Here is a 19,663-nt window from a genome sequence, read left to right on the forward strand (position 1 = left end):
GACCAGAGCAAAGTGTAGTGTTTGCACAGCTTACTGAAATAATAGTTTGAAAAAAAAAAAACAACAAAATCAAAAACCATACAAATTCAAAAAATGTCATAATTTATTTATATTAATGATCATACTGTATATGTAGTTAAACATGCCTAGATTGTATCTTTTGGCAAGTGAAGAAAAGTTAAAACAAATTTGATAGAGAACATGATCTATAGGTCCTTCTACAAACAGCGGCAGGCAAGATTAATTCTGGAAAAGATCATTTATATATTATTTATTATAATACATATTTTTGCTAGTTATGATTTTAGTTTAGTTCTCAGTTTTTTTCAGTGACTGTTAGTTTTTTATTTTAAATTTTTCCTATTTATTGTTATTTTTAGTTATTTTATTTCAGGTAACTAAAATGTTTTTGACCAGTAGTGTTATTTGTAGTTTTCATTTACTCAAATAAACATGATATAAATATGATGTGTGTATATTCCAGGGCAATTAATCCTTCATTCATTCAGCCTACTCCCTTGTTTATCAGTGGTCACCACAGTGGAATGAACTGCCCAATCAAGGGGAAATATACTCAACATGTAAATATCATTTCAAAGCTATGAGTCTTTTCCAGTCTTTGACCAAATTTACTTCATTAATGTTAGCCCACTCCTTTGATTCTTTCTGCTTATAAGAGGTTTAGTCACTGTAGTTCAACTTTTCTCTAAATGCAGACACAGCAATGAACCGTTGATCAATTCCAGCTGAATTCTTAAACAAAAATGTCTTGTCATCTTAAAAAGGTATAATCCCCATATTTTAAATAAACTATTTGAACAAACAGCAAAAAAAAAAAAAAAAAAAAAAAAACATTTTTCAAATGTGTATAATGCATTGATGTAAGATACAGCATAGTAAGGGTAATATAACTACTATATAACCTCATGCAGTAAAGCCAAGCCAACTAGCTTTCTTGTTTTGTAAGTGGTTCCTGCGAGACAAGTCTAATCCCAGAATTTTTATTACAGATGCTTCATGCATCATGTGTCTTAAATTCCACAGCTGCCGGAAATCAGAGATTTGAGTTTTGAATCTAAAAGTTTGAAATGATGGTGTGTGCGTGAGTTTTATGATGGATTTACTGTATGTAAATACAGTACTTTTAGAAGCTTCAAAATAGAAGCCACTATCCAACACCATTACATTTCAATTCAATTCAGTTAAGTTCGTGTTTATTTCTATAACACTTTTACAATGTAGATTGTTTTAAGGCAGCTTAACATAAAAGTTCTAGTCAATTGAAAATGTGTCAGTTCGGTTTTCAGAGTTCAGTTCAGTTCAGTCAGTCCCTTTAAGGCAGTGGTCACCAAACTTGTTCCTGGAGGGCCGGTGTCCTTCAGATTTTAGCTCCAACCATCATCAAACACACCTGAACAAGCTAATTAAGGTCTTACTGGGTATACTTGAAACATCCAGGCAGGTGTGTTGAAGCAAGTTGGAGCTAAACCCTGCAGGGACACCGGCCCTCCAGGACCGGGATTGGTGACCCCTGCTTTAAGGCTAGTCATTTCACTTTGAAAAGCCTCTCGGGCAGTATGCTCGGGCACTCTGTTTGAATGGAGAAACATAAAATTCTCCAAAACTACTTGCCAAACTTACGATTACATTTCATTTTAAGAATAACCAATAAAATTAAACAACAACTGTCTATTTAGTTTCATTTCTAAATGTTCGTATCACACAAAATGTGCAGAAACTCATGTCTGGTCAGAGCCTCATCTCCGGCTAAATGTCATTTTATAGCGATCGCTGTTTGGCTACTGTACTAGAAGGTGGGCTTTATTTACTACATAGCAATCGCTGATTGACTCCTGTACTAGCAGGTGGGGCTTCATTTGCCATATTGACAGTGACTTTTTTCCCTATTCAAAAGTATACGAGTGACATGTCTTGTGTATTCTATAATCTTTGGTTCAGTGTGGTTTAAATTTCATTGCTGAAAGTCCAAACACTGAAGAGCAAATCCAGCATTGAAGATTCAGAATAAAATTTAAAACTACTCTGACTGTGTTTAACAGACTGATGTAAGTCATGTACACAGAGAATGGTTTGAGTGTAAGTAAAGCATGTGGTGATTTTCAGTTTTAGTTGAACTGTTCATTTAGCCTGATGAAAAGTGGACCATTTTGCAGTTACCCAAATCATTTTCTAGTTAATTGTGTGGTTTAAATCCTGCATTATAGTGACATTTTAAACATTTCTTTGCTGGATTAGCTTGTCGCATGGTCATCAAACCACATGTTTAGATGTACCAAAAACATTTCCCAAAGATTTAAATTAAAGAAATATGAAAACAATACTTATTTTAAATTACAAATTTCTTACATCTTATACTCTTAGAAAAAATATTCATTCATTTATTCATTTTCTTTTCGGCTTAGTCCCTTTATTAGTCTGGGGTCGCCACAGTGGAATGAACCGCCAACTTATCTGGCATATGTTTTACGCAGCGGATGCCCTTCCAACTGCAACCCATCACTGGGAAACATAAGAAAAAATAGCAATCTGTTAAAGTTTAAAATTAAAAACTGTAGCCTACTGTCATTTATTAGGCAAATAACAAATTGGCCAGCACATACAACTTTCCTCATTCAGAATTTGGGCGCCAAATTTGGCACTTTAGAAAGGGAAGTTACACCAAAGCATAAGCCAACACAGGATTCTGTTTGGTCTTAAAGCCTTGCTTGATTGGTTATTTTCATAGGTATAGTTTACAATTATGATAGCATAAATGAGCTTATGTATCCCAGCAGGCACAAAACATCATAAGACGTTAATATTAGATTAGATTTAGGTCATGACGTCAGGTGAACAAAGTTCAATGTCTTGCCAGTGTCAAGGACAACGTTATTTTGATGTCCAATAACGGTCATATTTGGTTGATTTTAGGTTGTGTTGGAAAAAGGGCCCAAAATCCAACATCTGATAGATGTCACACACTGCAAAAAATGCTTTTCTTGCTTAGATTTTTTGACTTATTTCTAGTGCAAATATCTTAAATTTCTTATATCAAGAAGCATTTTCTAGACAAGCAAAACATAATGTCTTGTTTTGAGAAATAATATGCCAATATTAAGCAAGTTTTTCCTTAAAACAAGCAAAATTATCTGCCAATGGGGTAAGCAAATTAATCTTGTTTTTTCTTTTGACGTAAGATTTTTTTTTTGCTTACCCCATTGGCAGATTATTTTGCTTGTTTTAAGGAAAAACTCACTTAATTTTGGCATATTATTTCTCAAAACAAGACAATATGTTTTGCATGTCTAGAAAATTCATCTTGATTTAGGAATATTTAGATATTTGGACTAGAAACAAGACAACAAATCTAAGTAAGAAAAGCATTTTTTGCAGTGCAGTGGTAAAATCCACACAACTTCAAGGTGTAACATGATTAGGCGTTGATGTATGATTTATTTTAAGTTGATTTTAGGTTGAACGTTAGACATTGACATGGGCCTGTTTTTATGTTCTGACGTCAACCCGATTTTCACTTCCAAACAAAATCCAACGTCCCCACAACTTTGGGGCACAACGTCAATATGACGTCCTGTGCCTGTAGGGATGGTAGCAGCACAGTGGCGCAGTGGGTAGCACAATCGCCTCTAAGCAAGGAAGTCGCTGGTTAGAGCTTCGGCTGGATCAGTTGGCGTTTCTGTGTGGAGTTTGCATGTTCTCCCTGTGTTCGCGTGGGTTTCCTCCGGTGGCTCTGGTTTCCCCCACAGTCCAAAGACATGCGGTATAGAAGAATTGGATAGGCTGAATTTTCCGCAGTGTATGAGTGTGTATGGATGTTTCCCAGTGAAAGGTTGCCACTGAAAGGGCATCCGCTGCGTAAAACATATGCTGGATAAGTTGCTGGTTCATTCCGCTGTGACGACCTCTGATTAATAAAGGGACTAAGCCGAAAACAAAATAAATGAATTAATGAATAATAATTATTATTAGTGTTCTTGTTTTAGTCATTATTTTTTACTCATTAAAAGCTCAATTATACTTGAAACATGCTAATTTGCTGAAAAGAGACAGTATGTAAAGCTGCATTATGCTTGAAAATCTTTTTTTTTTTTCGTCTTTGACCCACATTTGTATGTACATACTGTATATATACATAAGTATCTAAAAAAAATAGAGCCATTCATATATTACATTCGTCACCCAAGTGTCAGTCTGGCACTCCACACAGCCGCATTCTACACAATAACACAAAAGACGAAAAAATAAAACAAATACAAACACATTGCCCACCCCTCCCTTTGCCCCCTTCCCCCTCAGAAAGCCAAAATGCATTCTCCTGCCAGGCTTCACACAGAAGGCTGTTAAAAATACATGTATACCCTTCCTCATCCTTTATTTATACCTATTCCTTCCTTTATGTTTATGAGACTCAGGGGCTCGCCGGGTCCACCGATCTGACCCAGGGGTGCACTGAGGTTCTCCAGAAAGTTCCTCTTTCTCAAACCTAATCCACTTTAAATGAGCCCAAACACAGAAGAACTACTTCATATGTACATACTGTATGGTGGGATTGGGACAGTGTTGCAGTAGTCGAAATTCCGAGAGGGTTTTCTAGTAGAAAAACCAACAATACTCATTATTAAAGATGTTGGTTAGTTCACTGTGGAATGAAAATCCGGTCATCATTTACTCATACTAAAGTCAATTCATACCTGTTATACTTTTGTTCATGTTCAAAGCACAAATACATCTTTAGGTATTCAGTGAGATCTGAAATGTATCTGTCCCAAAAGTAAATTCAACCCAACTTTAAAATAAAGATATCAAAATATACAGTAGATCTGGAGTTTTTTTCAAATCATCTAAAGAGATACAATTAATATATGTAAGAGCCATATTTTATTGTTTATTGTTTAAAGTAATTATCATAATTTTTTTGTGTTATATAAAGTGTTCTTGTTGATATGTATGTCATGTACTTTCAGTTACTTTTCTACTGCGCATGTGGCACACATGAGTGTGATGTGAAGGTGTTGGAGAGCACAAGCTTTTGACCGTAAAAGTGTAAAATTGGTATCACATTTCATCAAACTGGAACAAACAAGTTGTATAAGAGTGGATTTTGACCAAATTGACACGTGTGGATGTCTGATGTATTAGATACAGAGAATTGGAAGGACTAATTTGTTGTGATCAAGTGAAAGAACACTATTATGCATTACAATTTGTGAAATGATTATTAGAAGGTTACATGTTCCCTACACTATATATGATGGATATTTCATTTTGGTACATACACTACTTGTCACAAGTTTGGGGTCAGTTTCTTCTTTTTTCTAGTTTTTTTAATATTATTATTCTGCTCATCAAGGCGTTATTTATTAAATGTAATAAAAAAAAGGTAAATTCTTAAATAGGCGAAGCAGTGGCGCAGTAGGTAGTGCTGTTGCCTCACAGCAAGAAGGTCGCTGGGTTGCTGGTTCGAGCCTTGGCTCAGTTGGCGTTTCTGTGTGGAGTTTCTGCGTTCGCGTGGGTTTCCTCCAGGTGCTCCGGTTTCCCCCACAGTTTAAAGACATGCGGTACAGGTGAATTGGGTCGGCTAAATTGTCCATAGTGTGTGTGTGAATGTGTGTGTGTGTGTGTCCCAGATATGGGTTGCGGCTGGAAGGGCATCCGCTATGTAAAAACTTGCTGGATAAGTTGGTGGTTCATTCTGCTGTGGCGACCCCGGATTAATAAAGGGACTAAGCCGACAAGAAAATAAATGAATTGTTAAATATTTATTAAAATTGTAAATAACTGCTTTCTTATTGTATGTTGTTTCAAATGAAATAATTACTCCAGTCATTATTGCTTTTATTACTAAAACCCTTAATAATAATAATAATAATAATAATAATAATAATAATGATGATGATGATGATGATGATTTCTGAAGGATCATGTGACTGAAGACTGGAGTAATGAAGCTATGAATTCATCTTTAAAATCACTGGAATAAATGATTAAATTAAATGATAAACTACTTTTAAACAGTTATTTTATCGTGCAATAACATTTTACAATTTGTACTGTATTTTTGATTAAATAAATGCGGTCTTGGTGAGCAAAATAAGCTTGTTTTAAAACATTTAAAAATCATACTGACTAGAATTGTGCGATTAATTGTAATCAAATCGCAATCGCCATTTGAAACGTTGCGATTAGTTAATCGCAGTAGGCTGCAATATAAAAAATATGTACATTTGAAAGCAAGAATAGCAAATAACATCTGTGGTGAAGCGCTTCAATACCAGTCTATATGCTTTGCAGACATGGTATCGGTTGTCGTGCACTATGCAACATTACACAAGAAGAAACTATTAAATCTTATGTCACGACGTACATTTGTCATTTACGACTCCCCATGACACCCTACGTGTCAAGGAAATCGCGCCGAAATCGTGTGATCTGACCGGGCTTTATAATTAGCCAATTGAGTGAGCACACTTTCATTCTGCCCAATTAGAATTGCGCAACTGAACTATGCCCACAATAAAAAAAAAGGAAAACAAACAAACAAACAGTGCTGACAAGCGGCATGATGGCGTGAATGCTTCTTAATATCACTAGACAGATTAATATCAAAGAAAAACAGCATTTGTAATATAAGAGTAAGTTACAGACACCGAACAAAAACAGGTATGTTTTGTATTGTTGCCATGGCTTACAGATTATTGAGCTGAAGCTTAAATTAAATTCTAATTAGCTTGCAGTTTGAATTTATTTATAAATCAAATCGCAATCTCAATATCTGTCAAAAAGAAATCGAAATTAAATATTTTCCTCAAATCTCACAGCCCAAACTTTTGACCTGTAGTGCATATTTATAAACATAAGATCGTCTATACATGCTTTACACACAAGAGCAAGCCTCATTGGTTCTTGCAAAAACTTGAATGTGTCGTGTGACACACAGGAAAAGAACCACATTGGTTCTCGTGTAAGGAAAGCATTAATGAGCTTCCATGACCAACTTTGAATGATCGTTGACTGATTAGTGTTTATAGGTGACTGGAAATGGAACAAAGAGATCATGATGTGACTTCAGAGGATTTGGATTAAACCAAATGAATATTGTTGGATTAATTTTATGATATAGAGTTAGCCCTCTATTACAAATATTTCTCAAATTATGCTAGAGCAAGGAATTTTTCACAGTATTTCTGATAATGTTTTTTCTTCTGAAGAAAGTATTATTTATTTTATTTTGGCTACAATAAAAGCAATTTTTAGCAGTTTGAACAAACCATCATTACACAGTGACTTGACTAATTACCTTAACTTGCCTAATTAACCTAATTAACCTAGTTAAGCCTTTAAATGTCACTTTAAGCTGAATGCTAGTATCTTGAAAAGTATCTAGTCAAATATTATGTACTGTCATCATGGCAAAGATAAAATAAATCAGTTATTAGAAATGGGTTATTGAAACTATTATGTTAAGAAATATGTTGAAAAAATTGGGGGGAAATATAGAGAAGGGCTAATAATTCTGACCTCAACTGTATATTAGAGTTGTGTAAATCGTCTATCAATTAAGAGACAGAAATCTCTCAGATGTTATTAAAGATGTCTTCACTTGTGTTGCACAAAAGTCTTTTTATGTTTGTAACGACACAATCCTGATTGAATGATGGCAGAATTGTCTTTTTCTAGCCTGAAGGTAGATTTTAGTTTAAACCGTGGTCCTTTGTTATTTATAAAATGCAAGTCACCATCAGTTACAAAACAAAATGAATACCTGTGGCTAATGATGATTCACTGAGGTCTTATGAAGAGAAATGATTAGTCTGTGCATATTAGACAACACATTGTTAATAATGCAAACACCATGTATCCGCCTACCAGATTCTTTCAGTCTTCCAGTCAGGATCTGCTCTGTATCTGCAAATCCACACTTAAATGTAAGAGAGATTGAGCTTGTGGCCATTGGCTTTGAAAGACCACCGTCAATAAGGCAAGCACCTTCCATCATCATCTTTAAATCTAGATTAAAGACTTTTCTGTTCTCAAAAGCATTTGAATGATTGTTTTTGGAGTTGAACTGACCCTTAAAGTAAATATCTATTTGTCCACAGTGTTGTTTTTCTCCCATCCATCAGGTGGCAGTGTAGAGCGTGAGGGTAATGGAGAGGGTGGATGTTGTTAGAACTGTCTATGTCCTCCAGGGTAGTGAATTCTCCCATGGGACAGTCCTGCTCTTGTTCGCTCATCTGTGTGATAGAGGGGGGGTTACGACAACATACGCCCTTATTGATTAGATAATCATCCTGTCACCTAATACCAGTGTTCTTTACATCGGCCCCTGCTGGGACCAACATCACTGTTATCTCTGACTGCAGGGGATTCTTGCACATTACTGTATGTCCACTGCGCTTTTCCAAGTAGACCGTTCTGTCTTCTCATGCCTTTTTTTTCCCCTCTACCCAGACTACGAGAAGAGTGTTTTCATTATTTGTCGAGATTGGTATGTCAATCCTTTTGCCCCTGACCCAAGTTTAGAAATGCTTTGGGTTTTATTGGAGGAATGATTACTGAGTTATCTTGGAGGCCTTTCTACCTCCACCCTTCGTATACCTTCAGGCAAGGATTGGATTTGATACGCAGGACTGTACCTTGGGAGCCGCTCGCTGTCTAGTTTCTATATCTTTCTATTGTTTTGCTGTACCTCCTGTTTTTCTAAATGTTTCTGTGTGTTGCTGATTCAGATTTTGTACAACTCCATCTGTCTTCCCCTGCTTCACTCTATGGCCAGATAAGTTTATGCAGAGGACAAATGTGAGTGAATGTGTCCCAATCACCTTCCCCTGAGGGTCACGGGTGTCCTGACCCTGCAGCAGGTGCCACTGATCCTGTTGCCCAATTGCTGTCCCAGTTTCCAGATCTCCGTCCAAACATCCAGGATGATTATGTAGATTACTCATAGTGGGCAATCATGATAAATATTGATTTTTAAAAAATGCATTGAAGTTGATCATTTTGGACAGATTATTTTTATTATTTCACATTATGCAATATTATATAAATTAAAATTATTATTTTTTTACAGTTTTATGCTGATAGTATATTAAATGCTACTAAATAGTTTTTTTTTATATCTGTTTTTAATAACCCTTGTTAAAATAAAATGTCAAAATATTGGTAAAATTATGAGTGTAACATTTATGCAAAAAATAAACACGTCCATTACTTTTAAAACAGGAAAAATGATTACGATAATATTCAAAATATTAAAATATTTACATTTATATTCAATATTGCATTTATTTCTAAGTTTAGGAAATCTTTATAGTATAAATCACTCAAAAACCTCATTTTGTTTTTGGTCCCTTATTTACATATTAATATTTGTAGTATTACACGTTAATATTTGAGTAAATTGAAATAAAATCTTGAATCTGTAAGGTTTAACTTAATTTATTTACAATCGTTTTATTTGTCTGCTACTGTTTTTGTTCAACTATATATATATATTCATCTGACTACCTATTTTTTCTGCTTAATGTTATATCTACCCATTTGTCTAATATGTTGATTAGCATACATTTATATATCACATCATATTTTCCATTAATAAATTATATCTAATTAATTATACACAAAGCATTGCATATGTTTTATTGTCTTGAAAAGAAGTAAATAAAGGACAGCTGTTTCCGTTCCTTACTGAATTTCATCTGTTAAACCAAAAAAGGCAGTCGTCAAAAAAGACATGGGAAAAAGACAGTCGGCCAAATCACGATGCAAATTGCACTTTGATTGACTCTTAATTTCATCTGAAGGCTGTTTTGTTTGGTTTTTATTCTGAGTCAATGAGCTTAATCAGAGTCACTGATCCCGCGGCTCTAAGCTCTCCGTGTTGTGTTTTTGTTTGTCGGGAGATCAGCGAGACTCTATCCGCACTTCATTAACCCTGAGCCGGGGACAATCCGCGGTAAGAGCCGAGGGATTTACCACTATCCTTTCACATGCAAAAATCTCTGCGTCTATTAACAAGACGGAGGAGCTTTTCTTGCAATCAGCTGCTCACTTCGCAAGAATAACCCTTTTCATAAATATTGAGGGGGGTCAGAGTCTCCTTTGGATCATGTGCAGATGTGATGATTGCAATCTTTGATCTGAATTCATGTTGTTTTACGTATACGTTTGAATAAAATCGAAGCAATATTAATGAATGTCTATGATTCTGCTTTTTTTTAATGCTAATAATTCAGAGTTATTTCAAATATGGGGGAAACTAAATACAAACCTAAATACTGGGTTAATTTAATTATATCACTTTGTGTGATAAATATTGAATTTTATTATTTTGTAAGCTATATACAGGTCAAATATGAACTTTAATGTAGCCCTATATTAATTTTAGCTCGGGTTTAGTTTAGGTTTGTCCATATTTTACTCTGATTTGGGTTAAATAGCGCAGATTTCTTAGAATATATTTTGTAATATTGCTATAAAATTTTATCATTGTTATATGTACATTATGATTTTTTTTTTATTCTTGTTTAACTTTGCTTTGTCAATATCCTACTTAAATGTGGGTTGAAATAGCCCAGATTTATTTAGAATGTATTTTGCATTATTGTTATTTTGTTTACATTGTTAATTTTGTATTATTGTGTTTTTCTTTCAGAAAGATTTTGCAAAGTACACAGCAAACTAAATAAATCCCACCTCAACAAGCTAATAATAATAATTGAGTGAATTGTTTTTCTCTCTTTCCTCTAGTGGTTTATGGACAGGAGCCCAGCAACGAGACTGGAGATGACATGTGCTATGCGAAAGTTTGCTGCAGGAGCCCGACTGATCACACGTTATCGACGTTCAATTAAAAGCTATTAAGGTCTTTTGTCTGCTTGTTAATATCCCATTCAGACGCCCTGTCAGAGCGCTCCCTAAACCCTGAGCTTTACGGACCGGTCCCATGGTTGGGTTAAAGTCAGTGTTAGGCTCGCGGAGGGGGATTGAAGGGGGGCTCCTGTCGTGCCGCTGACCAGATGTCCCGTCGCTGAGCCGAGTCGTAGTCCACGCTGCCCGGTGACCAGCTGTTGGGGCCGCTTGGCAAAGAGCAGCAAACCAACACTCTCAAGAAAGTATATGGAAACAATCCATTTCCAAATGGGATCATTTAGGGCACTTAAACAATTACACACTTAGGTGACCATTAATATTTCATTCACATATTGTTTATGAAAACTAAACGACACAGCGCAAAAAAAAAGAAAAGAAAAAAGAAAAGTGTCAGTTAAGTTTAACATGAGACAATGGAGGCTGACAAGTGTTGAGTGAGAGAGACTCAGCCTATTTCCTTTTTATCATGCTGCCAATAAAGTGAACAAGTGTGTTGAAAGCGGCTCGTATGATTCACATCAAGAATGATATTTAAAGTGTGACCTATTAATAAGAGGTAGTCACGTTAAACTTTAAAATATGAAGGTAGAATTAAGTTGCCTAAATCTCCAGGCGTTTCTGAAAGGTTAGGGGTGGTGAATGTTCACTTTCCTTGGGTGCGACATTCTTATTAACTTTTTTTTCTCTCCGGCAGGTTCGACAAATTAAATCCACGATGGTAACCAAATAGTGTGAGGTTTGCGCAAAGTGTCTGACAGTCGTGTTTAAAATTATTCAAACACATTTGCCAGCAATAGCCTTTTCTGATCTTGAGTTTTATGATATTGCCATCGCGTTGTTTACGTTTATTTTCATAAGCAAACTTCTACTTTTTAATTAAATTGCTGTGTAAATCTGGACACATTAATAGCGGTGGCTTGACGTTAGAGATGTATTTATTGGTTTATTTTCATTTTGTCCATAATCTTTTGTTTCATTTAATTATTTCTTATAACTTTAAGACGAAAACATTTAAAATAAAACGAAACTTTCACATATGGAATATTCAGCAGTATTTAATACGAGTATTTTTTTCACATCACGTTAATATAAATAAAACCCATTTAGAAAATTATACAATCATTTAGTGTTTGCCCACTAGAACCAGGAATTACAAACATTAAATTATTTATGTAGAATTACAGATAAATTCTGGAATATCTTTGAATTACGCAAAATGGAATGATTGAGTTATAGATCCGTGTACAGTTGTTAAAGAGCCAAATGGTTTTCTTTTATGTAGCTACACTCTTAAAAATTAAAGTTCTAAAATTGGTTGTCACATGAAAAAGCATTTTGGTTAAAGAATCAAACATTTATGAAAAAAAAACAAAACATGTTTGTCTTGTTGTGAACAATATTTGTCTAAAATCCTTCCCCCCTAATAAAGGAGCTTTTGTGGAATTAAATTATTTCATTAACACAAAGAAACCTTAATTTTAAGAGTGAAATCAAACTAGCATCACTAGTCGCAGGTATGTATAGTTTTGTGCAATAAATAATACAAAGATTGTATGTTATTGTTGCAATGTACTCGCTTTTTTAATGAGTAAGTGTGGCACGCGCATTATCCACCGACATATCTTCTATATTGACTGTTAGTTCAGTGTAATTGCGTTGTCTGTATTTGTATAGGGAACATCCACATTCCCAGTCAGTGGTAAATTAATGAAAGATCTTTATTAGCACATTTATAAAAGTAATTCTCCTTGCTTGAAGACCACCCTCCCCCGCATATCCAGCAGTTTTTAAGAGTTCCCAAGAAGTTCACACCGCTAAGCACACGGGGGCACGAACGAAAATCATTTGGAATTACGAGAATCAGTACTTCACAAATCATTATTCTCAATATACAGCTTCACCAGAAAGAATGACAAGATATTTCAACGGCTTTATACAGAGTTATTGCACAATGCCTGGGCGAACACTTGGCGCTTCCCCATCAACATCAAAGTGATACTGCTGGCAGTTGTGCAGGAACACAGAAACGTTAAAAGCAGCACAAAATAATCGATCATTAATCGATTAATAATCCATCACGTCCAGTCTGTCTGCTTGTTCATTTAAGTGTCAAACAGAAAAAGTGACACTTCTTCATTAAAGTTTCTTTTCCATTTAGTGGAGACGCTCTGGGCTGCGTTTCCCAAAAGCATCGTAAGCCTAAGAAGTTCGTAGAAATGATCGTACGACTGATCTTAATATTACGGTCTGTTTCCCAAAAGCATCGTAACTTAAGTAGCACTTGAAAATCTTCGTGGATCTACGAGTGCTCTGGAGTAATCGTAAAGCCTTAAGTGCATCGTAAGGAGACAGAGTTATGAGGGCACCTGCTGGACAACCGGCAAAATGCACCTACAATTTACTTCTCTTCAAAGTCATTATTCATTTTATTTGTACGTATATCTCTATTCATTTATATTTTCTACACATTACACAATTCAATATACAAATAATAATAATTAATAATTAGGCTAAACTTTTCAAAAATAAATGTAAGAGCTTATTTATTTATTTATTTATTTACTTATTTATTTATTTTGATGTGAGATAAGCAATTTTTGATAAAGAAATTGATAAATAATTCTACTTAATTAAGGTTTCATATAAATATCGAAAATGATGCTGATGTCATTTCCGGCAAGGACTGTTAGAATTAGTTTTATGCGAGATTGGAGCAAGACAGTGTTTTTACAGTACGACATTTCCAGTTAATTTATGTTTTTAAACTGGCTCAAAAATATTTTTTTTTATGTTATTCGAGTTGAATATACATTCACACAAGTAGAAGAAGAATTATATGGATTGCTATAACATGTGCAACAATAACGAGCCATTCTATAGCGTGACATTTCAGCACTTAACAAACGGATAGCGACTCCTAAGTTGCACTTAAAGCTGGGCTACGTGCAATTGTGTTAAGTGCATTTTTGGGAAACGCACGTGAAACAATAACGAACGTTCGCAAAATGACTCGTAGAAAACGCTCTTAAGTGCTAAGATCAATCGTTATCGGGAAACGCAGCCCAGATTTGTCCTGTGCTGCACACGTCACCTGTTAACGTAAGGCTTGGAACTATGATACAAAAAGAGGGACAAAATCGAAATTTGTCTTTTAACATAAAACAAAATATTCTTATTTACACCTCTTTTTCTTTGTACATTTTAGAGAGTCACAACAAAGCCCACGATTTATTAACGTGTGACCTGGATTTGATTTCAGGATATTTAAATATGAATCTACCATTTAAATATAATTTGCGTCAGGGACTCACCTAGAATTCACATTTGTAATACTGAAGAGTTCAAAATAATAACAATAACAATAATAATAATAATAATATTAATTTGTCAAATGAACAAAGTGTCCCTTTAGTGTCAAGTCCCGTTATTGCATTAGGTGTATAACGGTTTGTTTTTGTTTTATTTTACAGATTTAACATTTGGGATAAACAAAAATATATATAAACATATAAGTAAAAAAACATAAGAAACATAAATAATTAAATAACTTAAGCCCACTTGTTTGTTCTTGTGGCCTCATATATATCTTCAATATTTTGTCACCAGTAAAATAGTCTTGTTTTAATTTGTTTGTTTGTTTGATGGTGGAGTTCAAAGCTGCCAAGTATTAGAAGAGTCTGAATTGTGCCGTTCATCGCGGTGGTGTCGGTCTGGGCAACACACCGGAGAGGGGGGGCAGAGGCGGCGGCGGCTCGCTGGCGCCCTGGAGACCATGCAGGAGAATCCGGGGAACAAGAGGACGCTGCAGCGCCGGCGGGGGCGCCGAAGGTCCCCTGTATAAGTAGAGCGCTGCTCCAGGGTCCAGATTCGACACCAGGCTTTGAGGGTAGAAATACGGCGAAGGGAACATCCTTTGCAGCGCAGAGTAATTTCCAGCCTCCGCTAACAATTCCAGTCCGACCGCCGTTTGCCTCTTCCACTTAGTCCTTTTTTCCCAGGGAGAAACAGGATGTTGTTAGTACAAAAGATAATTAAATGTAAATGATTTAGCAATCAGCAGTTTATCTACTAAGTCATAAAAGCTGCACATAACAAAAAGAAAATAGTGGAAAATGCTTATTATTGCACGACAATTCGCAAGAGAAAAATGAAACCCAGAGTTTCCTTAAAAAAACTGACAAATCAATGATTTATCTCCAGTTTCCAGGTATCAGCATTAATGTTACTTTTAACGTCACAATTCAGTAATAACATGATTATCATTAAGGGTTAAAAGAACAAAACAGAAAAACTAAATTTTACACCTAAAAGGCTAATAAAAGTGACTAACTTAAATGAATGTGCTGAGAGTTTTTTTAACGTGTATTTTAACATTAAACAACTAATTCAGCAATTCAAGGATTGCCCGCGTCATTAAAACGTTGAATAATTAAAGAATGGATTAAATGTTGTATATTCATTTCAAATCTTTTAATTTGGCACATAATTACAGGAGTATAAAAATAAGCCATGAAACCACGTGTAGAATAACAATAAAACATATAACATGAGTAATGTTTTGCTTTTATCTGCAATGATTTTCGTGATATTTACAAAATATCTTTCAAATAAATTTTTCCATGTTTTTTTAAATCAATTTGATAGCTGTGTAAAATATATTTATTAGCTCCTAATATTTTTTGCTATATTAATAATAGTATTTACTCTGCAGCATTTCCTTCTTTTTATTAAATCAAAAGTGACGCAGCAACGTCATTTGACGTGTTTTATTGTGTTTGGCAGGAGAATACTAAATCAAAGAGAAAATACACTGTAGGCCTATATATAAATAAATATTTGAATACACTGATGAAGTACATTTTTTTTCCAAATAAAACGAATATCAATTTAGAAAATTAATTTAACACCAAAATATTTACCATTAAATTTCTGCAGCATGTTTAATAATGCATGGGATGTACACAAATGCGTTTCCAGTTGACCACATGCTCACCTCCTGTTCTGGTACCAGGTTTTGACCTGCGTGTCGGTCAGGTTGAGAGATGCTGCCAGCTCCATCCTGTCCTGCACGCTCAGGTACTTCTGACGCTCAAAACTGCGCTCCAGCTGGGCGAGCTGATGGTCAGTGAAGGCGGTCCGCGCTTTCCGTGGCTTCTTCAGGCGAACCTGCGGGCTGTCTCTGCTGCTCGAGATCTCCCTGTCGCCCTCCTCTTTTACTAAAACAACACAAGGGCACTGATTAGGCCATTTTAGCACGAGTTAGTTAGCCTGTGTATTTCAGCACATGCATGCACCCCATTTTGACAAGTCATGTTATGGCGTCAAAGGTTTCCACACTCTTGATGGCCTCTATAATGTTTTTTTTTTCTCCTCAGAATTTGTGATATTTAATTCAACCTCTCTCTAAACCAAACTCTTTTCTCTCTGAACCCAGAAAGAGAGGGACACGACGCGAGAGACCTTGCCAGTCGAGTAGTTGAGTCGTCTCTCAAGGAGCACAATAATCCGGCTAATTGAGCCACAAGGGATGGAAACCTTTCAACCGAGACCGGAGAAACTTCACAGGGCCGGGGATAAGAGCGAAATAAAGAGCGGACCGACCTCGTGCGTTACAAATCTGATTAGCACTGGGACAAATTGCATCAAATCCCCGAAATATAAGAGGCTAGAAAGGCAAAAAAAATCAAAGCGGCGCACACACTCTTTACAAGCGCTCTGGAGATGGAATGGCTTTGATTTGGAGAGCATTAATTTTGATCACCGCGCCTATAGAGTTGCCAAGCTAATAATGTTATGATGGGAGAGAAGAAATATATTTAGATTTCTTGCTGAAGGTCTATTGGCGAATACACGTGACCCATCATGCCCTACTTCCACTAAGATTGTGATGATAACATTTTGAACAAATTAGCAATCAACAACTACAATGCCATCTTCAGCCTAGGCCAAATACACACACCAACATTACCACAAAAATATAAATAAACATGTAGGCTACATGTATTTATTTATTTATTTATTTATTTATTTTTTGTGACAGTAATAACGACAATAAGCAATTGATTTTCTGATTAATTATCTTTTCTACATTTTCAATATTAAATTGTTATGTATGATTCGCATCTTGACATACTTAATATTAAGTAATAATGGTCTGATAATAATAAGAAATGGTCTGTCGCAGAAAGAAATGTTTTTCCAGATTTAATTTAACATGAAGAAATCCCTAAAGAATTGTGTTGCTTTTTTTCTTTTTCAACATTCGTTCTGCATGATTTAACAATAAACAAGGCACATTTGACGTATTTTACTTTATAATTTGCTTTTATTTTAAAAAGCAAAATAAAATATACAATACGTCTTATATGTCGTGTAATAATTTATGTACTGTAAACAAAAAAATCCCTATTAATGCATTTAAGAGAAATTCATTTATCTTATATTTATTATCAAAAATACGAGATACTTGTAAAATGTTGACTATAATATAAATATGCTTTATTTTTCTATCTATCTATCTATCTATCTATCTATCTATCTATCTATCTATCTATCTATCTATCTATCTATCTATCTATCTATCAGTGGCCATTCAAAAGTAGTAAACAAACAGTAAAGTGTGCAATTACGAAAATTCCATTGTAACAGAATCATTGTAATTTTACATGTACGTTTAATTTCTAACCCCAGTTCTTTTAGCAATATAGCCAATGTCAGCAAAGGCATGACTGGACACTGTAAAATGCAAACGGCAAATTATAGTTCCCGTGAAATAATTTTAAAATGCCTCTTAAAAACGAGTTTGCATTTTTACCTTTGTATTCACTGTCTGACGATGAGTTACTGTGGATCTTTTCTATTAAGTCGTCTGCGATTTTAGATGCCAGTCTCCCTGCCTCCTGTGTCGGCTGGCCGTTGCTGGAATAAGGAGCGCACGCCGCTAAAGGTTTACAGTCAGCAAGAATGTCTCTTATTAAAAAGGATGAAGTGACAGTCCGAGGTTGCGATCCAGCGGAGATCGGCCCGTGTTGCAAATGGGACGCGTAAGCGAGCGGGTGACCCTGTCTCTGCGCCGCATCCTCAACGCACTCCCGCCTCGGGGACGGAGGAGAAGAACAACCGCTCTCTAAGTCTGACCTGGGACTGAACTCCAGCGGGGACCGGCATTCCCCAACCAAGCTGTCCCCTTTCGAGATGACTGGGCTTCCGGGCCTGTGGGACAGCAGGGAGTCGATTCCAAAACTGGAGCCGTTGGTGGACGCTTCCATCTCCACACTGCTGCTTGCGTGAAGCCTCTGTTCAGATTATCATCTGTATTCAACCAAGTTCTGCGTGAATGGCGCTCGATTTAATAGCGGTCTATCCAGGAGGAAAATCCAAAGCAGAATCGGAAATGAGAAATATTCATCCCCTGCTTGAGAAAAAAAAAACTTTCTTCTTCCTTGAGGACTTTTAGTTTAAGTTTAAAAAGAAAAGGGAGGTTTCTTTAGGAGGTTTTGTGTGAAGTACAGACCGAGCCTGCCTCCAAAAACTCCTCACTCCTCGAAAAAAAATCAATACAGCCTAAATATACTCTCGGATGGCAAATTTAATTAACACTTTTTAATCCCGGTGTTTCCTGAAGGCGCATCGACGGTAGCTTGAATTATTTATCAAATTATTTAATAAAAAAGCTGTTCTGAAGTAACAGTGTTAGTGTAAAACCACAAGGTAGCCTACTTAGAGGGCGCGCGCATTTCAGCACCACGGACAGAAGCAAAGCGGCAGCAATTCGAGCCTCGCGCCTATTGAGCAGCTGAAATTTTCATCAGTTCAAAGGTAGTTCGCTGTGGCGAGTAAGAGTTGAATCCGGATGGAAAAGGCAAGTGCATTCTGTGCCAGCGCAGGTGATGCAATGCGAAATCGTTGGACGGTGGAGCGCAGAAGAAAAAAAACGCTGCGAGAAAACAGAACCGCAAATGAGGTAATGCAGGTTAAACAGACACATTGGGGAAGGGAAAGTCGGATAAAGCCTAACAAATGAACTTGTGCACAACTCAGTGGCTAGGTTTTTAAGGGCACCCCTTCCACGTGAGTCCCCAGCGACTCGCTTCCATTGGTTAGGAGGTGTTTTGGGGTGTTGACTGGCTCGCTAAGAGGAAACCGGACCCCCCCACGCCCAATAAACCCCTCCCCACAGGTCGCCCACTTTGATTAAAAGAGACACTGAATTCATTAGGAGCCTCGGATCCAACTGTTTACAGGCAATTTTCACACTGTTTGCTTTCATTACATCATTGATGAGCCTTATAATGGGGTTATTATGAGGAGTGGGGAGGTCTTTTCTCTCCTCTCCTCCTAGCGCGCGTTGAGTCACGTCTTGACCACTTTCTCACAATCCGCCCATTTTCCCAGCAATTTAGCCCATGGAGTTTTTTTTTTTTACTGAAAGTTGAATTAAAGTACTGAGGCTGATGTATTTAATTATAATTACAACACTTTTAGGGCGCGCGGTTAGACTTCATATGAGGCCTGGAGGCATTTAAAAAGGCCAATGACGTGACGCGCATTATAATAATAAAATCAAATGCACAAAATTTAAATGTTCTAAAATAAAAACACCGACTTATATATTTATATATTAAATATCATTATATTTTGAAGGTCGTAAAGTATTAAATATGTGGTTGCATGTCTCTAAAATTAATTAAAATCTGAATATTTCTTTTAAAAAGGCGAAATATAAAATGTTGGCATACAAATGATTGCATTCAAAAAATATAAAAATGTAATA

At 35.9% G+C, this 19,663-nt stretch overlaps 1 protein-coding gene and 1 long non-coding RNA gene across 3 annotated transcripts in view; one reads left to right on the forward strand and one right to left on the reverse strand.

Annotated features, from left to right (window-relative positions):
• Positions 1-10,885, forward strand: part of LOC137490590 (uncharacterized) — a 131,487-nt gene extending 120,602 nt beyond the window's left edge. For both annotated transcript variants that reach the window (XR_012396701.1, XR_012396703.1), the window contains one exon: positions 10,768-10,885. This is a non-coding gene — a long non-coding RNA (uncharacterized lncRNA). The remainder of the gene's footprint in view (positions 1-10,767) is intronic.
• Positions 10,886-14,546: 3,661 nt separating this feature from the next.
• Positions 14,547-18,254, reverse strand: barhl1b (BarH-like homeobox 1b). The gene is given in 3 exon segments (NM_001018132.1): positions 14,547-14,876; positions 15,884-16,106; positions 17,705-18,254. Coding segments are annotated over 3 exon segments (972 nt in total). The 5' UTR covers positions 18,159-18,254; the 3' UTR covers positions 14,547-14,581.
• Between the last annotated feature and the right edge of the window lie 1,409 nt (positions 18,255-19,663).

This window comes from Danio rerio, chromosome 21 (genome assembly GCF_049306965.1).
Source record: "Danio rerio strain Tuebingen ecotype United States chromosome 21, GRCz12tu, whole genome shotgun sequence".
Classification (NCBI taxonomy): Eukaryota; Metazoa; Chordata; class Actinopteri; order Cypriniformes; family Danionidae; genus Danio; species Danio rerio.